The sequence below is a fragment of the Catharus ustulatus genome, chromosome 2 (genome assembly GCF_009819885.2).
Source record: "Catharus ustulatus isolate bCatUst1 chromosome 2, bCatUst1.pri.v2, whole genome shotgun sequence".
Lineage (NCBI taxonomy): Eukaryota > Metazoa > Chordata > Aves > Passeriformes > Turdidae > Catharus > Catharus ustulatus.
The window spans coordinates 109,214,201-109,229,733 of NC_046222.1; the positions used below are offsets into that span (position 1 = coordinate 109,214,201).

A 15,533-nucleotide genomic window follows, 5' to 3' on the forward strand; every position below is an offset into this window, starting at 1 on the left:
CCTTTTTGGCATCTTATTTTTAAAGCTAGATTGCTTTCAAAGCATTCAACAAATAAGATATGCTTGAGAGTTGAATTCAACATTAATTTACAGCTTTGCACTGCATGCTATCCCAAGATGAAAGCAGCCTCCTGTCCCAGGCAGGACGCTGAGAGCTGTGCCATGGGGATGCCAGCTCTGTCACCAGGGTGCTCTGCTGAGGCTCTGCTCAGAGCAGCTCTCACCCTGCTGCTCTCCAGAGGCCCCATCCAGCACCAGGGCACGGTGCTGGCTCTGCAGGGCTGCCCTGTGCATGGCCTCTTGGTACAGGCACGAAAAGGGAAGGTTCTTTCCACCCCGATCCTTTCCTCATAGATGTGACAGGGGAAGGAAAACCTCTATACTGCTCTTTGATATTTCTATATTTATCACAGCAGTCTGTTTTAAAAGCATTCTCTTTTTTGAGTTCTATTAGTTTCGCAATAATCCTTTTTGCCTCCTTCCACTTAATTTTTCTTCAGCAACACAGACCCAGGTAACCATCAGTAATTGCTCTCATTCTGATATTCCAGAATGCAAAAAGCATGGAACAAGCAAACCCCAAACCCCAAAGAAGAAGACCTTGAAAAGTTAAGCAGTGGTTTCCAAAGTATGGTTTATGAGACCAACTTGTCTAAAGATAGATATTAGAGAGTGAAATTTAAATCACCCTTGTATTTACAACTGTGACCTTAATGAGAAGAAACACATGATAGCTCAAGGAGGGCTGTTGAAGACTGAATGGTCTATTTGTCCTCAAAATCTGGTAAATGTCCGCAAGAAACCAAGAGAAATGCTTCTTTCGGGAAACACTTTCAAAATCCTCAATACTTTGCACAAATTAGTCTATCCAAAGATTTTTATAATGGATTTTTCTGGGCTCAGTCATGGCTGGCAAGGAACTGCTGCTGGCAGCACCCAAATAAGGGGGTATAAACCTTAGAAGGAAGGGAATGTTTTAAACATCAGTATTCAAAACACTGGCAGCCTTCTGACAGTAATTTTCCTGATCTGCATCTCTCTGCCTCATTGTACGTGTGAAGGAATGGCTGGGTAAAAGTAATAAAAACACCAAGGAACACAAGTAGGAGGGGGGGAATTCAGAAAAAATATTTTTTAAAATAGTTTTTAAAGAAAAGGAAAATTAACTTACAGATGTGAGAGACTGGGAGGGTGGTCGCCTGCCAGTAGCTTTTGGTCTGGTTGTAGTTGGATGATTAAGCTTCTCAGCAATTGGTATTACAGAATCAAAACCTTCCAAGTCTTAAAAATAAAATAGAATTGATTTGGTTTTCTGGCAATTGTCTTCAAAGGGAAAGAATCACATTTTTTTCTAATTTCAAAGAAATGAAATCCCATTTTCCCCACTGTGTCACAGTGTTCTGCACGTATTTAGCCACCATGATGGTGCTAAAAAAACCTGGAAGTCAAAGGCAGCTGTAATCCAGTCACCCTTGCCAAGAACAATTACCCTTCCATCTCAAACACAATAAAGCAGAGGGGGAACGTGTAGAGGAGCCTTTGGCTTTGTTTTCAGCATAGTGAAAGCTAAATGACATCATGGATTCTATGGCATGGAATAAACAGTTTCAAAATTTCCATCTGGCTACTGAAGGGGTTAGTAATTATTTTTTTTCCTGAATAACTGGAGACATAAGACTGTGCACACATTGTCTCAGGAACTGTACTGTCAGCTCTGCATTGCAGTAATTGCTCAGGAGAGTGCAGAATGAAAATGATCAATCTGGAAGTGATCTGCAGGTTCCCAGACACCTGCAGCTGGAGGCACCATGGTTTCCAGGTGAGAGGACTATCTCCCTCCAGTAGTCCAGAGGCTATGGTAAGTAAAAGCTGCAATAGGCTCCTGAAGCTGTACAGAGTCCAGGGAAAGCTGGTCTGCTTGAATGCTGTACCATCTCCACAGCCAGTGAAAAGCTTTGGGGAAGTGTTTACTGAATCCAGCCACAGGGTAACATGTTTATGTGAAAGAACCATGTGGAGGCTCAAGGAGTACCACAGCTCATGATTACATGGATAAATCAAATGGCTTAATACCATTCATCTATTTTTATGGGTTGTATCAGTTTCACTCACCTTCATTTCAAAATGCCCTACAGCATATGTTGAGCAGGAAGGAGTCAGAAAACACACAAGAGGTACTTTAGACAAGATAAATCAAAACTCTTCAAAATTACTTTCAGATATGAATCAAATACAGGAATGATACTCATTATTCAGAGACTACTTTTCATTGCACACATGTAGGAAAAAGTAGCTAAGTTAATAGTTCTATATAATAGGCACTTAATTTTCCAAAGTATGATAGAACGATTAATCTCTGAAGATCCAGTTTTGTTGTCATATTACAACCTACCATTGAAAAAAATTACGGGAAAACAGATTAATTAATGGGCCTGTGCAATAAACTATATGCACTGAAGGACATTTAAATTTGAATTGATTCCAAGTATGATTTGTTTGGAGATTCCTTACTCAGCAATAACCTTCCATCCCCAGGAGATTAAAAAAAACCCAAAAAACAAAAAACAACCAAACAAAAAACCGCTCTTTCAATAGCCCTGAAATAGTCTAAGGTTATTCACCTCCAAATACCACTCTATTTTTGGAGTGACTCTTCCTATATATAACCAGTGACCCCACTGTCCTCTACCATGTATTTTTGTCATTGCTCTTTTCATTGACTGTTGCAGCCTGTGTGCAAAGGTAGAGGTAGGTCACCCACCCACCACTGACAGTCTGTCAGTGGGATTTTGGCAATCTGAAGCCTCAGTTTTACCCAACATGTTAGGTGAGGCCACAGTGCTTTGAAAGTTAAAATGAGTTAATTTTAGCAGATTGCACAAAAGCTATCTGGAGTCCTATAGAACTTCAGGGTTTCAGGAGAGCAGAAAAAGAAGGAAAAATTTGTTTTCTGGGAAAAGAAAATGCAAACAAGTGTAAGAGTTGGTTTCTATTAATATCCAGTTTAAAGCTGACCCATAAGACAGCCAAAAGATGACAAAGCAAATCAGTAATCAATATATTAACATATTGTCTAGTTTTCAATACTGAGTTACTTTGCTAAATTGCACAGCAAAAAAGTAATACCATCAAAAATACACACTCCCATCTAAAAGGGTGATACTCACACACACGAGCAGAAATGGAAGCTGAAGCAATCCTTCCATTTGCCTCAGACACTCTCTCCCACTTTACTGTTTTTACTGTTTTTTTTATTTTTTTCCCTGAGCAAGCCTTAATCCGGCTCATTTTTCAATGGCATGTGCCAAGCTGTGCCAATACTTGCACTGAAGGAAGGATCAGTTACCAGTACCACAGGACTGATTCAAGCTGCTAAAACTCAGGGGAACAGCAGACTTCTGCTTTGGGGGGGGGGGGCAGGAAATTGGCTCAAGTTATTTTGCCTAGGAAAGCTCCAGTGTCTGAATTCCCTCTCTCCAGTTTCTGTTTTTGTGATCTACGCAGAATAGGAAAGAAGATTGAGTGAGGTGGGACTCAGTCTCTTTTGCCAGGTAACAAGTGACAAGAGAGGAGGAAACAGCCTCAAGTTGTGCCTTGAAGTTGAGTTTGGGGAGGTTTGAGATTGGATACTAGGAAAAATTTCTTCATTGAAAGTGTGGTCAAGCATTGGAACAGGTTGCCCTGGGAAGTGGCAGAGTCATTGCTTCTCAAGGTATTCAAAAATATGTAAATGTGGTGTTTAGAGAGATGCTTTAGTAGTGGATTTGGCAGTGCTGGGTTAATGATTGGACTTTATCTTAGAGGTCTTTTCCAGCTTTAAAGATTCTGTAAGTGCCCACTGTCCCTTTCTCTGCTCTTACAAAAGGTATCTACACTCATGGAAAACAATTAATGAAAAAATAGTTTAATGAAAAAATTGATTCAATGTGTTTCTTTGACTTAAATAAACTAGTAAATACCTAGAGTTCTATATTTGATCAGAACAATAAAATACTCAGGTTTAAATTGTAAGATGTATTGATAAACAGAAAATGTATGAATTTGCATCCTTGAGACCCATAAGCATTTGCAGATATAATGTGCTCCCTGCATTTTATAAACACCATGAAAGATGAACATTTATGTGCAAAGCTTCTATTATCAAGAAACATTGGGAATCCTACACTTTTTCCACTTCTGAAGGCATATTTGATAGCTATACCTGCACTGAATTTTAAAGTGAGTAGAACAGAGACTATAAAGGTTCCACAGGTAGTATCTGCTGCCATTCACTTGATACTCTTAATGAAATTCTATTAAAGTGTAATGGACAACACTTGATACAACAATAAAACAGTAAATCCACTTCCAGCACTCTTACATGCCCTTTTTCTCTTAATTTGTCCTCCTTTTTCAGATGTTCCCAAATCTGCTCTGCATCTAAGGCTATCACCACCTTCCACAATCATCACCTCTGGAGATACTAATTCAAGAAAATTCCTATCCAGTGAACTGGTAACTAATGAGCAACAGAGCCACTCACAAAACTTCTGCCATGCTGTCATATTTGCTGTGCATTCAGCCATTCACTTGTGCTGGTTATTTGATTATTTTTTGCTGGTAGAAAGCAAGGCTATAATGGTTCTGACTGCATTAAACTCACTGAGGTCATTAAATGCACAGATTTAATTTTAGTTTGTATTTCTGCAGCTATCAGAATTTGGGAGCTTAAATTTACATACTAAGCAAAATGTACAGCCTTCCTGACAGGCCTCAAATGGAATGTCATTCAAGAAAAGGTCCAGTCTACTCTATTCACAGCCACATTAATTGCCAGTACAGCAACATCAGCATCCAGCAGACCTGGACTCTGCACTGGTCCAGCTTTTTCTTTGTCTGGCTATAGCAAACTGTAAGGAAGATTCTATTAAACATGTAGAACATGTACCCATTAATTACTCCCTAATTAAAAATAGCTGATATTTTTTCTACTGATGATATTTGTTAAACTGATGCATTCAGCATTATTACTGTCTCACCGATGAAGCTGGTAATCCATGAAGTAATTAATGAGATTGGGAGAAAGGCACCAGAATAATTTTAATATATCAGTGTAGTACATACAGTCTGGCTTATTGAGCAACCATATTTCATGAATATGAAAAAAATGCTAGCTGTGCAAGAATTATCCCTGGTATCCTTCCAAGCCACTTAATAATAGAATATTTCTCCCCATTGCTATGGTCATTTGGAGACATGGTTATTTAAAGAATGATGATGGTATTTTTAAAAATATGCCCAGATACAGGAAAACAATTATTTAGAGAAGAAGTTCTAAACTCATTAGCCTTGTACCTTCCTAGAAAATGACCTTCAGTTCCTGCCCCACAAAAGACCCCAGAAATAAAAAGTTAAGTGGTTATGCTTCCTTCCTTACCCCTTTTATCCCCTGCATTTACTATTCTGGCATAAAAATGTGGCTAGGCTTTACCTTCCATTTAGGTTTTTTAGTACTTGGGCCAAGTCATTTATACATAATGATGACAGAAAGTTTTTTGAATTAGTGAAGAGATTTCACCTTGAAAAATCTGAAATGGGAAGTGATATATAAGAGAATCAATACTTTCAAAATACTAATGGTGAAGTTCCACAGAACAGAAACACAGCAGGGATGAAGGAAATGAGGTAAATTTGGCATTCAGGTCATTTGAAGATTATGTCACAAAAGCCAGAGGTGGATTTCATTTCATAATCAACTACAATACATTTAACAGGATAGCAACAGGCATCTGAAATAGCATATATACTGTCTTTAAATGCAATAATTCTTAAAGCTGTCAAATGAGACACACACTGCAGACAAAATCTTCTGCATTAGTGCCCATTCAATATATAGTAGAAATTAAAAAGAACTCAATAATCTGAATGTTAGTGGGAATTTTCAGAAGACTACAATTATTTTAACTACTTCAAGCATCCTGATTCTGCTACCCCCTCCATGCTGAACAGCATCGTATCCTTTGAGGAGTACAGCCATACTTCCAGCCAGGGTCCAGGCAGCAAATCTCCCCCACAATGAATCACTGACAGTTTTTTAACATTTGGGCAATGCAGTTTTAGGAGGAGAGCTCCCTGGCCGCAAGGTTCCTTTGTTCAGGAGTGCAACGGTGATGTGCCAGGAAGGTCTGCCCACGCTGTTCTGTGCTTTGGAGTGAAACAAGGGAGCTCACCTGGCTTCCCAGGACAGTCACTGGACAGCTGTGACTTTAGGACAACTTTTCCTAAAGCATCCAATTATCTTCTCCCATTTCAATCCTGACTTTTATCACTTTAATAGCTGAATGTAGAAAGCTGCCATAATGAGCTTTGCTAACCACTTGCCAGTGCCCTCATAAGGATTTTATTTTTAACAATTCGGAACATGCCAAGAAAGAACTGAAAGGTCAAGAAAACTGAGCAGCTAGAAGAAATGGATATGCTGTTTTCAGGCACCTCAACTTGATACACATGGTGACCAATTAAAATTTCTAGTTCACTGCTTTTCTCTGGACCCCTCAGGGCAAGAGTCCTATTTAATTTATATAAAGGACCATTGCCATATTCCTGATTACAATATTTACAGTCCAGAATTATGTTTATGGGGGATTTTGACTCAATGATGTAAATATTACAACTTAAACCAGTCGGTTAATTCTGTTCCTTTGCTTTGCCCTATTAAAATGAGCATGAATAGCCGCATAAAAAGAGATTTAGGCAGATTCTGATCTTCATTATATGAGTCAAATTTTGTCCTCCAACCCTTATATTTACCAGTATTTTCTGATTTTCCAACTTTTATTCTGTATTTTCAGACAAAATAAGTATAACATCCCACAGCAAACAGCCTGTGATTTAAAGAGAAACCTGCCCCATTCTACAACCTTTTACCAGAAATATTCTCCATCTTTTTCCCTAGTGTGGGCCAAATCTTATTAGATCACTTTTTCTTGTAGTCAGAGATGCACAGTGATCACCTCTCCTGACAAGTACAGCTCTAGAACAACTGCATATGCAGTTCAAGGAAACATGATATACTCAATATTTTTTTGTTTATCAGATATTTTCAAGAGGGTATTTTTAAATACTCTTTCAGGCAAGCTAGCACCAGTGTTATAGGGAGGGACAGAAAAAAAAAGAATGGATAATCACATGGCTTTGGCCAGTACTCCATGATCCACCAGTAAATACTCTGCAGATAAAAGTCTGAGGAAATGGTAAAAAGCAGATTTGCACTAACCAGCTCCCAGGGAAGCTCTTAGAATATTTCATACCATCATTAGATGTTTCAGTAGGAATCAATGAAGGCATATGCCTTATCTTAGCATTGGTGAAGATTATTAACTGCTTTCATAAATACTAAGCAAAATGTATAAAGAGCCAGGAAAAATATTGGAAAGATGTGTCCGCTTGGCTCTGTGCAATTCAGTCTTTCTGCAAAGCACAGAAACTGCTTCTTGTGGGGATTAACTGATCATTTTCACAGTACATACATTATTTTTAATTCTTTGTGGCTTATTCTTTAAATCCCTTAGCTTAAATCCATATGGTTTTAAGTATTAGATGATGCCAAAGTAACCCTGCTTTGGATAGACAAGACTTGTTTCAGAATGCCAGGATTCCAAAGTGTGTGTGTGTGTGTGTAGTTAGAAGACTTAGGATTGATCCTGACTTGCAGAAATAACTCAATACCATTTTTTGGAAAGCATTTTTTTTTAATCAACTGTTTTGGTAGGTACCCTGGTGTTTGGCCAGTGCTCAACCCACTACACCACTATTATATGTGCTAGATGTTTCTGTCATCACACTGGCTGTCATAAACAAAATTCTTTATGAAATTAAAAAGAAACACAATACCTAAAGAAAGATCAAGTTATGTCATACGGCATGAATTGAAAGTGTTGAAATCAATGTAGTTCTATGTAGGACTAACAGTTTGTAGAGCAGGGTTTATTGTCAGTGTAGCTTATGTTGCTTTAGAAGTATTTTAAAAGTTCAAAAAGCCACTGCCAATCCAGACCACCTGTTGGTAGAGATGTACCAACAGATGTAAGTAACCACTGTGATTTTACCACAGCCTTGAGTACATGCCCCTGAACACTCTTCAAATTTTTACTGTAGGTTTGTTGCGATTTTTTTCCTCTTGTTTTCCTCTTTCAGACTAGAAAGCCATACTAGTATGTTTCTAAATGCTTTTGCACAATGAAGTATACACATTACACTTTGTGATGACAAAACCTGTCTGCAAAAATAGGTTAATGAATCCAGAGCACTGACAAACACCACATGTAAACTGCAAGTAATTTTTGTCACTAAAATTTCTTATGATACATTAAATGATAATGATTTCTCATTTCAATAATATGATAGAAGATTTTCTGTCCCAGTAAGTTCAAGTTCAATTTGTAATTAAAAAAAAAAAAAAATCTGTAATATCCATGTAAACTTTGGCATTCTACAAAATGCTTCTTTTTGTATTTGCCTGTTATGCATTGTGAACTAAACCAAACAGGATAGAAAAGAAATGGGGGAAAAAAAGTCTTACCCTCATGAAATGAAGAAGAGTTAGCCATGGCAAAAAGATGTAAGTAAGAAAAGTTGAATGCAAGGTGTGTGGAAAGGAAAGCAAAGACATCGCTGAAAACAGGGGAAAAGAAAACAAAAAGAAAGTGAGGAGGAATGGGGAATGGTTCCTCTTAAATAACAACTTCTGAAGGCTAGTTTTTCCAATGGTTTTTGTAAAGATTGTGAAAAGAAGTAAATGCACAAACAACAGAAATAAGAGCTACCATCATACCTACAACCAGCAGTGATGTTGCTAAGCAGAATATTCTCTTGTCAGTGCAGTTTGGAAAATTGTAATTAGTACTGAATTATCATCAAGAAATTGACATGTGAAGTCACAGTTCTGCTGAACATGTTAAGGAAACCAAGTCATGCAACTCACAGAACATTACTAACTGTATTACTTATCACCTCAAAATTGCTCAGGCATTTGTGATTTTCCCAATTGGTAAAGTGGGGGGAGAATGTGTTTAATGGTGTGGGGTTTTCTGGCTAGACAACACTGATCCACTGGTAGAACATTCCTCAGAAAATAAACAGGAAAGAGCCATTTCCAAGGGACCTAGACACAAAATGCAAAATTTGAATCTGAATTCTCAATTCAACTTGGCATATTGATGCTCAGTTGTTGATGGCATTACTGATTTCGTTGTTGATGATCACTTGTTTGCTTTTTGAGAGATGGCATATGGAAGAACCCTGTATCTTCTCCTCCCCTATCACATTGGTTTTGGTCTCATCTTAGTAAAGAAAAGGAACCAACTTAGAAATCCTTAAAATAGGTTTCACAGAACAAAGAACTGTTCACCATCCAGCATTCGTTTGGTTTGCTTTAGTAACCAAAACTGTCTCTCCATTATTTTTCTCCATCTCTCTGCTCTGCATAAATGGAACAAGAACTTTAGACTGGCTACAGGACTAACAGTGACAGCCACTACCCAGCTTAAGATCTCTAGTGCAAAGTAGGCAGGAGGTGCTGTGGTATTCATTTTCTGTGCACAATTCACCACCAGTACTTAGCATAAGCATGAAAGAGGGTGAGGCAACTTGCAAGTGATTGTTGCTTTTCCCCCTGTTCTCCCTGAGTGACTGGGAGTGGCATTGGACTAATGGAACAATAAACAGGAACCCAGTAACCAGAATGGTCATGCATCCAAACTGCTACAAAAGCCATTTAACTTCAATTGTCCTCAAAGGCTACTGCTAAGTCACACCTTGTCTGTCACATAGGTCTATGTTGGGTAGAGCTTGTTGGGTAAATTTGGATCTCTGAAAAGACACCAAATGGTAGATTTAATGAAATCCATTTTGACAGGATGGATGAGCCTCAGAGAAGCTGAGGTTGTCCTTCCTACAGAACACATGACATAGGGGCAAAAACAGTAAGACATGTCACTGTTAAATATTATCTGGACTCACACAGCCAGATCCACCATAGTTTTGGAATACATTGGGCAATTCCACTTACACATCCATCATCTTTTCTAATAACTCATGTAGCCGCAAGACTTCTCCAACCCATTGTTCTCTTTGTAAATAAATTAAACAAAATCATACACTTACCATAAATACATTTACATTGCACCATAAACTGCTCTGAACTCCAAACCTCTCCTCATAGGAAAAGACATTAATCCACTCTGAATTGGTTTTCCTTATTAAACCTTGATTTATTACTTTGCCCTCTCTTAAAAAGCCTTTTATTTATTTGACAATATTTTACACAAGCTGTCAAAAATAGCCTGAAAATTTATAACAGTTCTGCTCTCTGGATCCCCTTTCAATTCAAAACCATAATTTATTTATTTTCTTCTTTTAACAAGTTGTCTAACAGGCTAGAATGACATGATTTGCCCTTGTAAATGCCATTCTGGTTTGACCCTATCAAGTTATACTTATTTAAGTATTCACACTATTTTATCCTTGAGCTCAATAGGTTCTCTGTGTAAGTGGTAACAGGAAGATATCAGCTAAACCCTTTGCAACGTGTTGTGGTTTGGATTATGAATTCTTGTTGGATCCTATTCTGCATCTAAAGAAAACCCCCAAAACAACCCAAATTCCTCCCTCTGCTACCCTCCTCTCCCCCTCCATGTTCTGGAAATGACCAAGAATTCCTATAAATAAGATTTCCTGCCTAATATGTTAAGAACAAAACAAAAGAAAACTATAACCACCAAGGCTAAAAATTACAAAATATTCTAGGCTTTTATCCCAATAGTGATTCCAAGGAAACTAGAACAAGGAATAAAAAAGTTTACTTCCATCACACACAGATAGCATATGCTACCTGCACTCATAACTTTCAAGCAACCAGAGGCTTTTGTGTTTTGAAACAAATTTATAAACATAGTTAAAGAACACTAAGTTGTACAATTTGTCTATACTTCCATACCATTCCTTTCTAATAATCTTGATAATAAAAGTGTTCATGCAATTTATCACAAACTTCTAGCTTTCCATTTTTTAAGCCAAATGAAAACCTGGTAAAAACATACTACCTGCTACTCCAGAAGAACCATAGCAACAGCAGAAGCTTTACAAAAAGCAGGTATATGCATGCTGGCAAGCTCATAGACCTATGTGAAATGCATTTAGTGTTCTGTTGTTATGTTGCAATAACAATTTGTTTATAAACTAAAGTTCTGCTTCCAAATCTGAGGAAAAGGCACGTTTGGCTGTTGAAAGGATGCTATTGTACAGAAATGCTGTACTAATAAAGCAGTCTGGGTAGACACCACCACACCAAAATGGCATTTCATGCCCCAGTGAAAGGCAGCAATGCTTACACAGGCAGGATCCTGAGCTCTGCCTGTGACAAACACGGGGCTGTGCGGGCACAGCTGTGAGCACGGAGAGTGACGGCAGCAGCTGCTGGGCTTGCTGAGCAGAGGCAGAAGATGGCTCTGGGGCTCATGCCCACTGCCCTGGGACAGCACCCACAGCACCTTGCTCACCAAGAGCCATGCACTGCAGCACCCACCCAGCAAACACCATCGCTCCTGCTTTGCCAGCCTGAGGAGGAAGGAGGGTGAGAGAAGACCGAATAATAACCTCTTGTTGCTCCTTTCCAGGTGACTTCCTTATTAAATGGTTCATGGGTCAGGAACACAAGTTGTTTACACTAGAAATTTAGACTGCTTTCAATTGGTGTATGCAGTAAAATTTAGTAAAATTTATGTGAACTGGCTTTCTGTTCATTTGTATTAGAAAGTGTAAAGATTACTAACTGCACCAAACCCACAATCTTTTGCAGTAGTAAAACCATGGCAGCACTATTACATCAGTTAAACAAATATGCCTTATTATTTTTGGCCTTCTCACTTGTTTCAGATTTTTAAACAAAAATAACAAGAGCCTTCCTATTCAAAATAGCTCACTATTCCATACTAGCTTTTAACTTTTTTTAAACAGAAAACCCCAACAAAACTATTTTAAGTAAAGTAGAAATGATCCTTTAATCCTGCAATTAAAATTTGATATAAAAGCACTCACATTCATTGCCAAACCCTCAATCTGCCTTTTGAATCATACAAAGGTCACTAAAAAGCAGAAACTTGCACCATAAATTGTAGAAACACAAAGTGTAGAAAGCATTATAACTTACCGATGTCATTGCTTCTTTCAGAGGAGTCTTTCTCTAGAGCGCCGGATACTGTACTGCCCACTAATTCCACTTTTGGACTATCACTCCTGCATTTGGATCAAGAAGAGGAGATGTTTTATTGAGAGTTTTTGTGTGGGTTACAGTAAATTGATAGCTAAGTTGCAATTAATATTGAGAGAGCAAAGTATTCTTCCTTTGCAGCACCAGAGTAATAGCAATGTCAGCGAGAGCAATCTCTAGCAAGTCGACATGCTGTGTGGATTAACCTTATCCCATTTCTCCTTAACACCTGTCAAAAAAGCCTGTTTTAGACACCCTAGTGTCCGGAGTAATTCTTCAGATGTTCACAGCATCTCAGCACAGAGGAAACATAAGGGCAAAGGGACACACTCCAACATCTACTTTGGAGTGTTTTCTAATTAATTGGCTTGCACAAACTACAGCAATGGACTACCTGGAATGCTGCAGAAAGCGAGAGAACCTCAAATGCTCAACCTCATTGTGCATTTCAGCAGCTCCAAGTATCTACTCATAAATGCAACTCCTTCAACATGTTTTTGCACTTTTCTTATGAGACTAGACTATGAATCCTGGTTTCCACAGTCCAAAGAATCAAGATCACCTAATTTTTCAGAAATATCTTTTGGATAGTAAAGTGTCAGGAGCCATGATACTTTATAGAGAGGAGCTATTTTAAAATCAAACAGGAGATCAAACAAAAGCAACAAAATTATTCCTGCTTTGGAGAACATTCTATCCCAAAAGTACTTGAGTTTACTAAAATACTCTACCTATTGAAACAATATTTTTAAAAAAACCAGTGGTAAGCAAGTAACTCAGTATTGCACAGATCACTCAAATCTCTGATATTTACTGTGATAGCAACTGTTCAGTTAATGCAATACATTGTAGTTGCCATTATTACCAGGTCACTTGATAAATACAGAAGTTTTTCCACAATGACTATTCCCAGTGTAACACTATAAAAATTATAACACGTGTAAGGTATCCAGATTTAGGGATAAAGATATAGATCTGCCCCAAAAGAACCACAGGCAGATGTATACTATACAGTGCAATAATTAGCAATAATTAGCTGTTGACAATAAAATATGTAGTGGGCTCACAAATCTTGTTGATTTTTTCACTAGTCTCTACTTTTGGTACCATAAGCTGATGACAGATGGCCTGAACCTCAACTCATGGCAGCAAAACACAAAGAAGTTGGAAACCCTATTTCTGACTTCAGGAAGGTTGTGAAAATTTTTACTAAAACCAGAGGAAGTCATAGATTAAGTGAATATATATCCCATTAAACCATGTGATAGGGTGACAAGTGAACAAAAAAATAGACAATCAGGTTAAAAGCAAACTAGTCCTCCACAGCTCTCAATATGACAGGCAGTCTGCACCAGGAAGGACACAGAAGAAATTTAACACATGCATAGAAAAATGTATTAATTGGCAGGATGATAAATAAGGATATTTCTGAGTGATCTACCTGAACAATTAGTTTTCTAATTTTTCAGTCTTTAACTTTTTCTGATATTGCTTATATATTTGCAAGCCTATAAGAAGCAACATAGTTTCTTGGCTGAAAGAGCAATGAGCATCTGACTGCATACTCTGTTTTGCACACATATATTTCCCAGCAATCTGAGAGCACAATGTGAGTTGGAAGCACTCTAGAAAATGTGTGAGTATGGCTTTGGAAAGACTCTTAGAATGCCATGATTTAGGGCTGAAAGTCACAACATTTACTATTTGCCTACTAAAGATACCAGGATATATGGCAACAGCCCACAAAAAAAAAATCCCAACCCTGTTGTCAGAAGAATCAACAGGGTTATTATGCACTCTGCATTCATACTGGTGTGAAAGGAGTGGAGTCCTCCCTTCTCATTCACAGTGTGTCCCTCTCTGCTCGTGCCCATACAGAAAGGCTGTCAGCTTGACCAGACAGATGATCAGCCTGAGAGAAACCCCACACTAATAGAAGTCCCACTGCAAACTGATTAATTGCCATCTGGAGCAACTCCCTGACCCATATGGATGCACAGCTGCACAAATGCTGGTGCTAAACAGAAGGAAGGCAGAGGGAATGGGGTGCCAGAACAAGGAGCCCTGTTAGCAGTGGTATGGACATGGGTTGGTTTAAACTGATTGTAAAGATGCACCTTATATAGATGTTTATTGCTTGCCCACTCCAGAGAATTGACTTTTCTGTAAATTGTATAATCATGGTATGCCTAAGTAAGCTATGAAGCCTTTGGAACAATCTGACAACTATTCACTGTCCCACATGGTTTTCATCTGTCCTATTGCATCCAGTGAAGGAGGATTATATTTAAATGGAAAAACAATCATCACTAGAAAAGGTCAGTGAGATGCATAAGATGCAAGCCACTTGGGACAGAAGAAAACCCTCTTTGGCTTAGCAGCTGCCATGGAAATCTCACGGGACTCACTTTGTAACTACAGCAATTTTCCCCTAAGGATCATGCACTGGTTTTGGCTGGGATAGAGTTAATTTTCTTTATAGCAGCTCGCATGGTGCAATGTTTTGGATTTGTGCTGAAAACAGCATAGATAACAGAGGTGTTTTCAGTATCACTGAGCTGTGCTTGCACAGTCATGGCCTTTGCTGCTTCTCCTGTCATCCCACCAGTGAGGAGGGGTGCGGGTGGACAAGGAGTTGGGTGGGGACACAGCTGACCCCAGCTGACAGAGGGATGTCATGACATCATAGTCAGCATTTAGAGGTGATGAAAGAAAGAACTGGGGAACGTTTGGAGTTATGGCATTTGTCTGCCCAAGTTACCACTGCAGGTGATGAAGCCCAACTTTCCAGGGGATAGCAGAACACCTGCCTGCACATGAGAAGTAGCAATATTATTTGTTTGCTTGTACATACATAATTTGCTTTTCCTGTTAAACTGTCTTTATCTCCACCCACAAGTGTTTTTACTTTTGCCCTTCTGATTCTCACACCAACCCACTGTGGAGAAGTGAGCGAGTGTCTGCAGGGGGCTCAGCTGCCCACCAGGGTTAAGCTACAACAGGTCAGCAAAAGTTCTGCTTATTCAATTTTTATTCTAATTGCTTTAGGTTTTTCAGATTTTGGAAATGGATACCAGTAGGTCTTAAAATAATTAGTATCTTATTAAACAGAATGGATTTAAAAACAAAACGCCTTTATTCTATCGACTGCTTCCACTTGAAGTTTTGTATTTCTTAATTATCTAAGCAAGTCAAAGTATTTTCCATTTTTTCTGTGCTAGACATAGCAAAGTTTGGTCAATTAAGAACATAAAAAGTTAACTGTTTAAGTCTGCCTTTTGCCTTC

General features: G+C 38.5%; 1 protein-coding gene across 4 annotated transcripts in view; it reads right to left on the minus strand.

The window, feature by feature from the left end:
* SH3KBP1 (SH3 domain containing kinase binding protein 1) overlaps positions 1 to 15,533 on the minus strand; it is a 212,591-nt gene that overhangs the window by 9,653 nt on the left and 187,405 nt on the right. For all 4 annotated transcript variants that reach the window (XR_004416976.1, XM_033051162.1, XM_033051163.2 and 1 more), the window contains 2 exons: positions 12,188 to 12,273; positions 1,172 to 1,281 (listed from right to left, as the gene is read on the minus strand). Coding sequence is in view for 3 of the 4 variants with exons in the window: in XM_033051162.1 (XP_032907053.1) it covers positions 1,172 to 1,281; positions 12,188 to 12,273 (196 nt within the window). In the remaining variant the exon portion in view is untranslated. The remainder of the gene's footprint in view (positions 1 to 1,171; positions 1,282 to 12,187; positions 12,274 to 15,533) is intronic.